Raw genomic sequence first — 13,735 nt, forward strand, 5'->3', positions numbered from 1 at the left:
TTCCTGTGGTGCCAAAAGTTTGTTTACAGCCACCAGTCTTCTCTAATGTGCTCTCAGTGTTCTCTAATTTATGCTTGTATGTCTTGTAAGATCCCAGTAAGCAGTGGAAGCGTTGGTAATGCTGCTAGACAATAATGACCTCCTATGGTTCGCAAAATTCTCTGGTTTGGCACCAGTCAGATCCCGAGGGTGCCATACTAGAAAGGTTCAACTTGTGCCAATCATAAATAAACAGAGATATATGTAGGCCCTTACACATTTTTGGATTGATTTGGCCATAGCTTCACTACAGAGTAAAACAGAGATAAAAATCATTTCAACAAAAGGTTTACTTACTTTGTATGTTACTTTCTGACCAGAAACTCCTGTGAACTCAGTGTTAACCTTCAGATAAGTCCACTAGGCTCCTCAGTTTAGCAGAGCTGTTCTCTTGCAGAAATACAAGAAAATAGCTCTCTATAGTACAGTGTCTAGAACATTGGGGCTCCAGTCTGGGTATGGTGTCTAAGCACAAATTAAGTAACAATAACCCATAAGACACTTCAAAGGTAGTAAAAAGGCTCTGTCACTATAACATTGCCCTTCCTCTCTATTCCCCACCCCAAGTCACAACAACTAAGAATCAAAATGTGGAATAATGATTGGATTTCTCTGATCAAGGCCTTCCCGTGAAGATCATGAAGTATTCAAAGGCCATTTTGCAAAAAGGGAGGCTCTGATGTTTGAGATACAACCCCCGCCCCTTCCAAGCACACTTAACATTATAAATGATAACTGTAAGAATGCAGGAATACACTTTGTTAACTGCCAAGAAAAACTAAATGATCCTGGCACTCTAAGGACATGTAAAGAGACACTTCAGGATATACAGTTTTAAAAACTAGCTATAATGTATATGCTCTACATTTTTTGTTATGTTTTTAAATACATAAGGTTTTTTTAATTATTTGACCATGCATATCAGTCACTTCTCAAAATTGGAAACTTTCACTTGCCCAGAAAAGATCCAGTGTCTGTGAAGACATTTTTTATAACAGGATAACAAAAAAAAGAAAAAAAAGAAAAAATAGTTTCCTGCTATCTTCTGAAAACAGGAAAGTTGCACATCAAATATTTGTTTGGACTATCACTAAGCCTAGTGAGACAACGCTATCTTCTTGAATAGTTTATTGAATAAGCTAGTTTCTTGAGAAACTAAGACTAGTTTCTTGTCTAGAATATGTAAAACAGTATTCTGGATATTTCTTTCAAGAGGGCTACTTTTTGTTCAAAAATATGACTCTCCCTGAAGAAAAACACATGTTCAAAATCTAATGAACATAGTTCCTATGTATAGCCACTAGCTGTTTACATAGGACAAAATTACTTTGAGTCTGTTGCTACTGAAGGTGCCTTGAACTCTTCTATTCTGGTATAAAATCCCCACTCCCTAGGCCCCTCCCCCCACATCTACCTACTCACACACACACACACACACACACACACCACTGTTTCATATAATAAGGAACAAAAACTCAAAATGCCCTGGGCACAAACTTAATTTAATTCCACTTTCCAGATTCTGGTATATAAGACCTGAATAGGATGGGACTAAATCTTTGACTCTGTGCAATTTAAATTAAGTTGGGCACACTGAATGTTCCTTTCAGTACAGGAATGCTCAAGACTGTTTACTTTAGTTATCCACATTTTCTATCTAATCAAGAAAGATGAATATCATTTTTTAGATGGCAAGTTTTTATTGCTACCCAGAGTTTGCCATAAGCACTATTGATCTGCATTTCTGCTTGCTTAATACACTTATGGAATTTACCAAACGTCTTCAGAGTGAAAAGAGCTCTCAACTTCTTCCATCTAAGACAGGGTAAATATTTTGATGATTTTAACATACACTTTAGTGAACTATTTTAATACAGTTTTCTTATGTTGGAGTTTTTATCCTTCCCATCTCTTCAGATATAAAAAAATCTTTAAATAGTTCTTTTGCATTTACTTTATATAATGCAGAACTCCACAGAGGAAGTAAAAGAAAGCAAGTAAAAAAATCCCAACTATTTTAGAGCACAAAACTCCATAAACCCTTAACTTCATTGTGGGTTTCACAGATGGTAGCAGTACAAAACTGAACTCTTAAACATATACTATGTGACACTCCTATTATTCAATTCATACAGCACAAACTGAGCAAATAAAACAATTTGCATTATAAACAAATCTGGATTAGTTTTTTCCTTGCCAAAAAATTTTTAAAACACTACATCACTGATGTCAAAAGATTAGGATACTTTTAGCTTTTTCAAATCATATTTAGATGTTTTTGTAAAGGCACTAGTTCTCAAATACTGTAAAATGTTTAGTTTCCAAACAACTTTGTATTATCTCAATCAAGAAGATAAATATTCTCTTTCCAATCTATAACACCAGGGACACAAAGGTCCACTCAAATCACAAGTTGTTACATCTCAAAAGTAAGTATCCAATTAGAGGGGAATTAGAAGAATCTTTTTTAAAAATGTGAATTTACATTAAAAAAGTTTAGTCATCCTCAAATTTAATCTTTTTTCCCTGGAATGCTGTAATCTGAGACATTTGCTCTCGACGTTTCTTGCTTGCTTCCCAGGAAGGATGAAGTGGTTGCTCCAAATGCTCTTTTTTATTTTCATACTTTATACCTGCAGCTTTAGCAAGTTGTTTTCTCTTTACCTGCAGTTCATATTTTGGAAAACCTGTGAACAAAATACAACATAAAATATCAGATGTACTTATGTCATGAATATACTAGGTAATACATACTCTAAATATCTTAAGATAAGGATAGGCATTTCCTGGAAGCCAATATAGAGTGAGACATAGCATATAATTTCCAATAGCCATGCCTAATGAGACATGCATAATACACTATACACACACACACAGAAATATTGCTAAGGAGGAAGGAAGATTGTCCCTTATGCTGGGGCACCTGCCCACACTGGATTCTCAAGAGTTAATAGAGCCCTACGAAGGCTGGGCAGGAGGCAGCCAATCACAGAAGGGCTTGTAGGAGCACTCAATCAGGGCCACCCAGGCCCATAGGAGAAGAGCTTCAGTGCAGACAGCTTCAGTCATCCCCTGGAGTTTGCAGAAGGAGAACTGACAAACTTGCTGCAGGCAGAGACCTGTGGAACTAAAGGGAGCTCCTGATGGGCTGCAGGGATGTGCAGGCTGAGGCTGTGTGTCAAGGACAAAGAGGGTTCTAGGGCCACAGGGAAGTAGCCTAGGAAAAGATACTGAGAGATTGGAGGGAATGCAGCATGTAGCTGCCATCTATGAGGTCTCTGGGTTGGGACCCAGAATACTGACTAGGCCTGGTTATCCTTCCATCCCCTTGCCACTGATGAAGTAGCCAGACAATTGGCTGCAGAACCACTGGGGAAGTGGCTGGACAATGGAATGTGATACTGTCCCCCAGAAAGGGGGGCACAGACTGCAGCACAGCCAGAGGGCTGTGTCACAAAGAGGACACCATGGTGCTGGAAGTGACATAGGTCCCTGGAACAGAACACCAATGGAACACCACTGGCTAGCAGAGCTCATCCCCAGGACATCTAGCAGGGGGTGTTAAAGTGGTGAGTCATACCCCATTACATCTCTCTTCTCACAAATCAGCAAACTGCCAGTTCATAAACAGCAGATATGGCCAAGATTATATAGTTATGAGGGCAAAAGCACTGGGGTTGCAGTGCAGAAGCTGTAATTTAATTACCATGTGTAAGAGTCATTGTTTAGTATACAACACAGAGATAAGTCACCACACACCTGATTTTTAGAGTAGCACCTTTCAATACGAGATCTGCACATACTTTATTTGATGTGGCAAAACATTTTTATCCTTAAGTGCAAAATGTGAGTAAAATATTTAGGTGGCTAAAATAATTTGCTGGGATGAACCACTTGATGAGATAAAAGGTTGTGTTCTGCCACCTTTACTCACACTCAGATTGTACCTTTTCCATGGAGTTAAACTACCTAACATGGGAAAAGGTGGCACAGTACAGTGCTTGCTTTTGATACCCATTTCAAACCATGAAAATATATAGCAAATATAAAGTTTCTACAAATTAAAAGGTTTGAATAGTCAAGGTTTTCACATACAACAATACAGGCAGTCCCCAGGTTACGTACAAGATAGGGACCGTAGGTTTGTTGTTAAGTTGAATTTGTATGCAAGTCGGAACTGACGTCCAGATTCAGCTGCTGTTGAAACTGACCATCAGCGGCTGAATCGGACACGCCTGGGGCAGAGCAGCTGGAGTGCTTCTGGGTTGGTCTGGTAGCGCTGACCCTCGGCGCGGCAGGACCAACCCGGCAGCACCCCAGCTGCTCTTGGGGACGCCAGGGGCAGAGCAGCTGGGGTGCTGCTGGGTTGGTCCCGCAGCGCCGCACCTCGGGCTTCCTGTAGTCAGCCGCTGGTCAGTTTCAGCAGTGGCTGACTTGGGGACGCCTGGGACAGAGCAGCTGTGGTGCTGCCGGGTTGGTCCAGTAGCGCCGCACCTCGGCGCTGTGGGACCAACCCAGCAGCCCCCCCCAGCTGCTCTACCCCAGGCGTCGGCAAGAAAAGCCTGGTCTGCTGGGGGGGAGGGGGGGCGCACTAGCTGGGCCCCTCCCCCAGCAGACCAGGGAGACGTGGAGTGGCTTTTCTCGCCGCGGAGGACGCGGGCGGCGGGACCGCCAAGACGCACCGCAGTCCCGCCGCCCGCATCCTCTGCGGCGAGAAAAGCCTGGTCTGCTGGGGGGGTGTGGGGGGGGGGGGGGGAGGGGGCGCACTAGCTGCCCCCCCCCCCCCCCCCCCCCCCCCCCCGCTCCAGCAGACCAGGGAGACGCAGAATGGCTTTTCTCGCCACGGAGGATGCGGGCGGCGGGACTGCGGCCCATCTCGGCGGTCCCGCCGCCCGCGTCCTCCGCGGCGAGAAAAACCGCTCCGCGTCTCCCTAGTCTGCTGGGGGGGGGGGGGGTGCTAGCTCCGCGTCTCCCTGGTCTTCTGGGGCGAAGCGCCCCCCGTGCCACCGGAGGCGGCGACAGTGGGGGAGGCACCCCGCACTAGCTGCGCCCCTTTCCCCCCCCCCCCCAGTTCGTAACTAGGGGTCCGACTTAAGTCGGACTGACGTAACCCGGGGACTGCCTGTATCTGAATAACTATCACTAAGGACTTGTCTACGTAAACATTTTAGTTTGAGGCAAGACAGAGTGTGACTCTACCTTGCATTAGCCTACTGCAGAGTAAGTGTCCACTTAAGACTTGCTGATGCAGTTTGATAACATGTTCTCTTCCAGCTCTCTGTGAAATAGGACTAAACTAAAGCACATTAACAAACTGTTAATTTATGTTAAGCAGGTCCACACAGACAGTCTATGATAGGCTACTGGTGGGGTAGATTCCCAACTGCTAATTCTTTTCATGAAGACAATCCCTAAATCAAAACATGAAATAAAACAGATTACCTCACTGTAATTAGCTATACAAAGATAAACAGGTTTTACTTTAGGCATTTTAAGGAATTCAAATGGAGCTGCAGTATCATGGACACATACCTGCTCTTCTGTTTTTGAAAGTCTGATCATTAACATTTCTAAAAAAAAGAAAAAATAGTATTAAAGATCTAAGAAACTATAATAGAAGGTTTAAAAAATATAGCCAACTCCACCATACTTGCTGGATAACATACATGGCCCTAGGATCATACACAACTCTTGCTATAGGGTTGACAATGAAGTGAAACTGATGTGAACCAATGCAAAAACTACAAATAATTTATCTTTTTGTATGTAACTGTGATTTTGGTTTTTGGCTCAACTTGAACTTTTGAGATTAGCTTTTATGAAGATCAGGAGAAGTTACATTTTTTAGAGCATCTTTTAAGACTCTGTTAACACTGACATATGAAAAATTTTCCTGAGCCAGGAAGAATTTGAAAAATTCATAATGGTCAAGGAAGAACCAAATTCTCCGAGCAGTGATTGGCTGAAATTCTGTTCAATTGATGAGAAATATTATAAGTCATTAATAATTACTCCACAATTTCTATAACTAACATGGGAAAAAAGGGTACCTCTTCATATTTTTGGATTGCTGATCAGATCTGGACAGAGAATTGCAAAATAGTGATTCCAACTTCATTGCTTTTACACTTGATTTACTTCCTTCTGTATTCATATTCTGCATCATCATCAATTTTGAGTCCTTTGTTTTGTTTAGTAATGCTTTTTTCAGTCTTTTCTTTTCCTTTGCTGGAGAAAGGTCACTATCTGCTACTTTTTTTTTCTTTTTCTTCACTTTGCCAATGAAGAAATCATCATTGCTATCACTATCTTCAGAATCGGATGATTGGTTATAAAATCTCTCTTCGGTGCTATCATCAAAATACTCCTTGTTATCATTTTTTTCCATGTCACTAACATCACTATTTGATTCGTTTGTTATCCTGAACTTGTTTACCCTTGTCAGTTTTTTTCTTTTTGGCCTGTCAATTGTAATTTCTGTTTGATCCTGAACTCCTGTGTGTTTTTCTGAAGCTTGCAATGACAAATCACCCAAAGAATCTGTTCTTTCAATGTCCAACATCTTCTGTTCATCTTCTCTTGTACAGATTTCTTCATTTTCTATGTTGGTGGCTGTTTTCTCATTTGCCATTGTTTTATCTTCTTGCTGTGTATGTGTTCGGTTATCTACACGGTTATTAGAATGTTGCATCAATTTAGACTTTTGAGAAAGTTGCTGCTCTGATGAATGCTCATCTGAAGACTGAGTTTTAGATGGCTTCTGTCTTGCCTCCTTAAAGGCTTTTACAGCATCTAGAAAAACAGCAGCAAACAACAGTCATTATGACAGTACATTAATAAAATTATGTTCAAGAGTCTATGAAACAAAGTATGTAAGTTAGATTCACTATACTGAAAAAAAGAGATATTTTTGGTGCCTTCATTATATCATTTACAAATTGAAAGTAGGTGCAGAAAGTGGCTTGAAGTACTGTAAAAGAAGAAAAGTGGGGAAAATCAGAAATGAGAAGTCCTATTGTTGCAAGCATGTAATGAACTTCTGAGTATCAGATCATTTGCATTGCTTTGGGCTCATGTAAAGTGATATTTCAAGTTTGGAAAAACTGCAAACACAAATGTTATATGCACATGTATAACTGCAGGCATCTAACCTTAGTTAATGACCAGCACTGCTATTTCCACCACAACTCTTTTCCCACAAGCTAATTTTTTTCTGAAACATTCACCTTTGGCCTATAATTTTCCATATCTGCTTTCTGTCCAACAGCGAGCACCAAACAACATGCCTCAACCTGCTTTTGTCCTACGTCTACATTGTATATCACTATTGGTGGCGTGTAGGGATTGTGAATGCTGCAGAGTAAAACAAGCTGCACCCACACCATTTTGTTTAGTCAGGCTTGTCAGTTACAGGCTCTGGCAGCAGGGAAAGGCTCCCAAAGCTCCCGACTGCCAGAACTTCTCTCCACTGTCGTGAGAAAAAGTTCTGGTGGAAGAAGGAAGCAGGGAAAGGCTCTGGCAGCAGGGACTGCCTCCCCCCTGCCAGAGCCTTTCCTCACAGTGGAGAAAGGCTGAGGCAGCTCTCAGAGCCTCTTCCTGCTGTTGGGGCCTTTTCCCTGTGGAAATGGCAGGGTAGAGAAAGCTCTGGCAGCAGGACAATTCACTGAAAAAAACAGCAGTGAGCACAGGAGAGGCATTGCTTACAAGTGCAGCAGAGAGCTGGGTAAGATATTTACTCTAAGGATTCAGACATTTTGTTAATCTACTCACCTAAGCAGTTCTTAGCTGTCTACACTGCTATTTATACCTATGGTAGTTCTCTGAAGTGTATGTGTGCCCTTAAAAGAATTTGTTCTGTAGATTTCAGGAAAACTCACTCTTCATCCTTATTTAGTTCTTGACCTCTTGGTATTGAGACTGCCAAAGATGCCAACTATGCCAGTGACTTATGATACGAACACTGAACTAACCACATTTTTTTTACTTTAATTTTAGCCATAATTTTTGATTCATGTATGGATTAGCAGATATCTTTTAAGAGCAACAGAACAACTAGGAAAGTGTGCTTCCAGTGTCTAGTGAATATGCAATATTTTTGGTAGAAACTGTGTGCAAACTGCCTTAGGCTACACTGAAAATCCCAGCCTTAAAATGTCTCCAATATTGAGTCTTTTGCCCTAAATATGTTGCAGCACCAATTTAACTGAGGCTTCTGGATTTTATGAATACTACGATTCCCTTTTTCCTAGCTGCTATGCAACTGACAGTTTTAGAACTTTTAACTAGCTAAGAAGTTAATATTATAAACCTACTTTAGAGGTCTATGACTTCATCTCAGATTGCTCTCTTGAATTTGGTAATATGAGCGTGTAAATTAGGGATGTTAAAATGCGTTTTTTGGGGTTTTTTTGTAAATGTGTAACTGCTGAAAATTATATGAAAATAATATTACCGTGTTTAAAAGCAGAGACAAATATGGAAACAATTTAATAGTAAGCAAAAAGTGACCAATATATTCAGGCTATAACCAGCCAGTTCATTACTGATATACTATGTATAACATTTTATACTGTTATTTAAAAAAATCAGTTCCTTACAGAAGACAGGGAGCCTCAGTGTTGAGGATATAACCATAACACCTTTAAAATTTGTCTGTGTGGATAATTCAAACATCCCTATTTGAGACCAGGTGTAATCATATTACCTCTTCCAGAACAAGTTTTAGGGATAGGAAAAGACAATGTGAATTTAAACAAATACAGAGATTTGAACAAGATAAGAGTGTCTATTTCATACCTTTAATATCAGCAATTTTTGTCTTCAACAGTGGGTATGTTGCTAGTCTAGCAATTGCTCTGTCAGCTGCAGTGGAATTTGGCTGCATAGAAAAAATATCAAGCAGTTACTAGAAGACTGTTGTATAGTGATATGATGGTTGTATTGGTTTGCCTGATCCATATCATAAGGCACACTAGTGACAGATTATGCACTTTTCAGACTACTAAAAATGAATCAGATCCCAAGATAGCGAACATTTAAATGTTAGCAGGACTGCACACATCACATTTGTCTTAAATTAATAATACTGAACCACCCCAAGGAGTGTGAAAAGTTTGACTATGGGGCTACTGAGAAGAACATCACAAATATGCAACAATGCACTTGCCTTATTTAAAATATGAATGATATTGTGATATTTACTACACACCACACCATAATAACTCGAACTCAGGAACCAATCCCTGCAACAAACCTCGGTGCCAACTCTGCCCACATATATACACCAGCGACACCATCACAGGACCTAACCAGATCTGCCATACTGTCACTAGTACATTCTCCTGCACATCTACCAACATAATATATGCCATCATGTGCCAACAATGCCCCACTGCTATATACATCGGCCAAACTGGACAGTCCCTACGTAAAAGAATCAATGGACACAAATCTGATATTAGGAATGGCAACAAACAAAAACCTGTAGGAGAACACTTCAATCTTCCTGGACACACAATTGCAGATCTAAAAGTAGCCATCCTTCAGCAAAAAAACTTCAGGACCAGACTTCAAAGAGAAACTGCTGAGCTACAGTTCATCTTTAAGTTTGACACAATCAACTCTGGATTAAACAAAGACTGTGAATGGCTTGCTAACTACAAAAGCAGCTTCTGCTCTTTTGGAATTCACACCTCCAGATCAGCTGCTAGAAGTGGGCCTCATCCTCCTTGATTGGATCCACCTCGTCATCTCCAGCCTGATCCTGGCCTGCATATTTATACCTGCCTCTGGATATTTCCACTACATGCATCTGATGAAGTGGGTCTTTGCCCACGAAAGCTTATGCTTCTACACTTCAGTTAGTCTATAAGGTGCCACAGGTCTCCTCGTCACTTTTGTGATATTTATGTTAAGAGTAAACTGTCTATATATTTTCAAAGTTGAATAACGTACTACAATTTTACATTCACAGCATATGAGCTATATTGGTCTACAATAATTAAAAAAGGCCGAAGAGGACTATATACATGAAGCTGGCTTGACTGGAGGGACAATTACTAGTATGTCAGATAACATTGTTTGTCTTCTTTCTTTGGTAGAGCTCTATAGACTACATTTAAGCCATTACTATTATTTCCAGTAGTGCTCAGCATGCAATGGGTGCTTTCCAAATTTGAGACAACACTGCTACAGCCCTGCACAGATACAAAATTTGTATCCACATCCATATCTGTCTCCACAAAAATAAGCTGCTGATATCCGCGGATGCGGATACCCATAAGAATAAAGTGGATATCCATGGATTTGCAGGGCTCTAAACACTGCTCCTTGTCTACCAGAACTTTCCAGTCTAAAAGACAAATTGATGAAGGGGTAAAGGAGAAACCTACATAGCTAAGTAAGACAGTCAAAGTAACAAATGGCCATGTCTTCATAACTCAGATTGAAAAATACAACACACTTGTGCTTTTAAAATAGAGGTTATGACAATACCATGGATAATAAATAGGAAGAAACTACTTGACTTTTGTAGGAAAAGTTAACTTTCAGGAACATGAAGAAGTCAGCAACTTTGTGGATCAGCGTAAAGAGGGCATTCTAATCACATGGCATGATTTGGATGAAGGAACAGGGATTCATGAGAGAAGCAGGTGGAATGAGGCATCAAGGCTGGCATTATTAATACAACAGTGAAGATGAGGGAAGATGGATAAAGAGAAAGATGCACTCTGTTAAGGTGCAGAGAAAATTACATGTGAATTTGATGCAGCTGAGCAGTGAAAGCCATTGGAGGGATTTAAAGAGCAGGGTAACACTGGTCAGATTGAAAGGTAAGGATGATACAGGGGTTTGTGGTTTTGTATGAAAAGACAGAGGACAATTTGGGTGCCATGGAGGCAAGAGAAAGAATTTATAGAAATTAGCTGGTATCTCTTTCCATTTCTGCACATTACATTATCTTGTGATTTTAAGTTCCTAGTTCTTCATATGTTGGACAATCACAGGCAGTTATTAGAGAGACTGTTCTTCTCTGAAGACACTTAACACTTTACTGCAAAAGTTTAATGGACAAAACTGCTTGGGAAGGCATCTCTGATCCAGTATGGATTTTGTGGAGTGGAAAAGGGGGAGACACACCAAATCCAGCACAGCTAATTGCCCAGTGTTTATCACCTGGAATGTGGGAGACCCTGGTTCAAGTTTCTGCTGTGCCTTGCTTGGTGCAGGGACCAGAACCTGTCTTTCCCACATTCCAGGTTAGTGTCCTAACCATCAAGCTACTGGTAACACTAGAGTGGGTCTCTCTCCCTCATTCCATATCAGAACGAAAACAAATTTTGAACTCTCTAACCTCCTTGGAAATGTTTTCTGGCCAGCTTTAGGCAAAAAGTTTTCAAAATAATGAGGCCAACTCAACATCTAGTAGAAGACCGTACTATTTAGGTAATATTTCTTTTATGATGAAATGATTTTCTGAGCTTGAAAGTAATCTCCCTTCTCCCTAAGTCACACATATTTTAGGAATCTTTCTTTAGGTCTAGGCGAGCTGGGAAACTGTTCCCTTTCAGACAGTCTACAATGCTCTGAACACTGGCCAGAGGAGATGGCCCAAGAGACATGCATATTCCATCTCCAAGGGGCCTCAGCTGGCTTACTCCCAGGCTGGTTTGGCCTAGAGAACATGAAGCCTGAATCCAGATCCCATGTGACAATGAAGCATTCGGCTACCAGACTGCTGGGACAGCGTGCTCACATTGCTGAAGATCAAAAGGTATTTTCTTTGGAGATTTTTCTATAGCTGGAAAATGTATTTTTTAAACTTAATTAATATACTTTCCCCCTCCGCTGCTTCCTGTGGGTTTAGAAAGTGTATACCATAAAGTTCACAAAGCAGCAGAAGCTTCTGTGCAACATCTGGTGTTCTTTAATTCAAGTATTTATGGAAATGGTTTATTTGCCAGCTCATATGGAATATTCATTTTTCTTATATAAAAACACCCACAAACACTATCTACATTAGGAGATAGCAGCCATAAACATACAATGTGACATTATTATCTTTAAACACTTCCTATATTTTGACACTGTGGCTTATCCAAGCTTATGGAAAATCAAATTGAATTGAAGAGTTTTCCATCATACGAAATACTGACAGAAAATCTAATTTAGAAGGAAAAATGTTAAATTTACCCACAGAGGAAGAATTACTAAATTTGATTATTTATGCAAATACTGTCTGGAATAGTAAATATTTCTTGTACCACTTTACACTAATGCTTGTTTTTCATGCAAGAGTCTTATAGTATTTTTGAAGGTAGACATTATCCCTATTTTACAGAGAAATTGAAGCATATATTAGCCCCAGAGACTTGCCTGAAGTCATAAAGCAAATCTCTGGCATGCAACAATAAAATTCAGTTTCCCTGGCTGCCTATCAAGAAGCTCAGTTACAAAACCCAATATTTACTTAGATGTGCATGAATAGAAATTTTATTTTTTGGTATTTCTATAGCTGTTGTCTGTCCAATATATAATATGTCAAACGAAAACCTATGCTAAAAGAATGTAAAAAGTTGCTAAGTGAAAAACTATCAGGAAATGCTTAAGGCTAAATGAACATGCAACATTTCTATCTTCATGTGCATATATATATATATATATTTATGAGACTATGTAACTGCAACACCACATTGACTTCAGCAGAGTTACTTCTGATTTATATCAACATTTGTGAAAGAGAATAAGGCCATAGCTGTTACAGTTGTCATATTTTTTCCAGGTGGTGGTATTGGAGGAACAAGATCCTCGTCCCTCATTCAACATTCAGTGATTTACAACAACATAAAAAGGAATCCATCTGTCACAACTGCCATGTCTGGCTAAGCTTCATGAGTAATATTTTTATGCTGATAGTTTGCAAGTATGAAAATTATTTCCATGTTCAGTCAGCATAATGGCTCTTCAAATTCCGAGCTGGGGATGAGGAGGCAGGCAATAGAAGGGAGAGGTGGACTGCAGCAGCTACAGGATTTCCACTCAGTTGACCCTGCCTCCTCATCTTGCTGTGCAATGTTGGAGCAGCTGCCCAGAGTTAGGGGTAGCATCGAGTATAGGGACAGCATGGAGTGTGGCTGTCATAAGCCTTTGGTAAGTATTGTAGGTGAGTTGTTCCTCCAGCGGCAGCTTCCCATCAATGGGAGTGTGCACATTCAGATGCCTGAGTGAGCAAACAACTCAGCATGAACTTCAGTATATGTCAGAGACTGACCTTAGCATTTTTGAGCAGGCTTATGAAATGTTTTCAGCTGTAGCTGACATCTGTCCACAGGGGAGCTGGAACATTTTTTATAGTGGAGTGCTGATGTTGGAAACCATGCATCTGATGTTTGTTATTGCTACTTCAAGCCAGAGGTGCTGAAGCACCTCTAGTTCAAGCGCCAGTGTCTCTCCACTGTGATCACACTGGCCTAAAGAATTAGTGGAAGATTAGCAAGATGATACTCAGCAATAAAACTAAACTTTACCAAACTATTTCACATAAGACATCAATGCATGCAGGCAATTTTAAAGTCGCCCTTTAGTTACTGACAATTAACATTTTCAAAATAATCTTTATGAAGGTAAAAGCCTAAAGCAGAAGGCTTCAAACATCATTGCACCAAGACCCCTTCTGACAACAAAATTACTACATAAC

General features: G+C 40.3%; 1 protein-coding gene and 1 long non-coding RNA gene across 2 annotated transcripts in view; one reads left to right on the forward strand and one right to left on the reverse strand.

Annotated features, from left to right (window-relative positions):
* Window positions 1-1,522: 1,522 nt before the first annotated feature.
* SRFBP1 (serum response factor binding protein 1) overlaps window positions 1,523-13,735 on the reverse strand; it is a 112,839-nt gene continuing 100,626 nt past the window's right edge. Inside the window, exons 5-8 of the mRNA XM_006128882.2 lie at window positions 8,836-8,917; window positions 6,090-6,831; window positions 5,572-5,609; window positions 1,523-2,726 (exon numbers count right to left, since the gene is read on the reverse strand). Of these exons, the coding sequence (XP_006128944.1) occupies window positions 2,536-2,726; window positions 5,572-5,609; window positions 6,090-6,831; window positions 8,836-8,917 (1,053 nt within the window). The 3' untranslated portion in view covers window positions 1,523-2,535. The remainder of the gene's footprint in view (window positions 2,727-5,571; window positions 5,610-6,089; window positions 6,832-8,835; window positions 8,918-13,735) is intronic.
* Window positions 3,567-12,919, forward strand: LOC142829873 (uncharacterized). The gene is made up of 3 exons (XR_012904753.1): window positions 3,567-3,608; window positions 11,577-11,812; window positions 12,821-12,919. It is a non-coding gene; the product is annotated as an uncharacterized LOC142829873 (long non-coding RNA).

The sequence above is a fragment of the Pelodiscus sinensis genome, chromosome 6, assembly GCF_049634645.1.
Source record: "Pelodiscus sinensis isolate JC-2024 chromosome 6, ASM4963464v1, whole genome shotgun sequence".
In the NCBI taxonomy this organism is placed as follows: Eukaryota; Metazoa; Chordata; order Testudines; family Trionychidae; genus Pelodiscus; species Pelodiscus sinensis.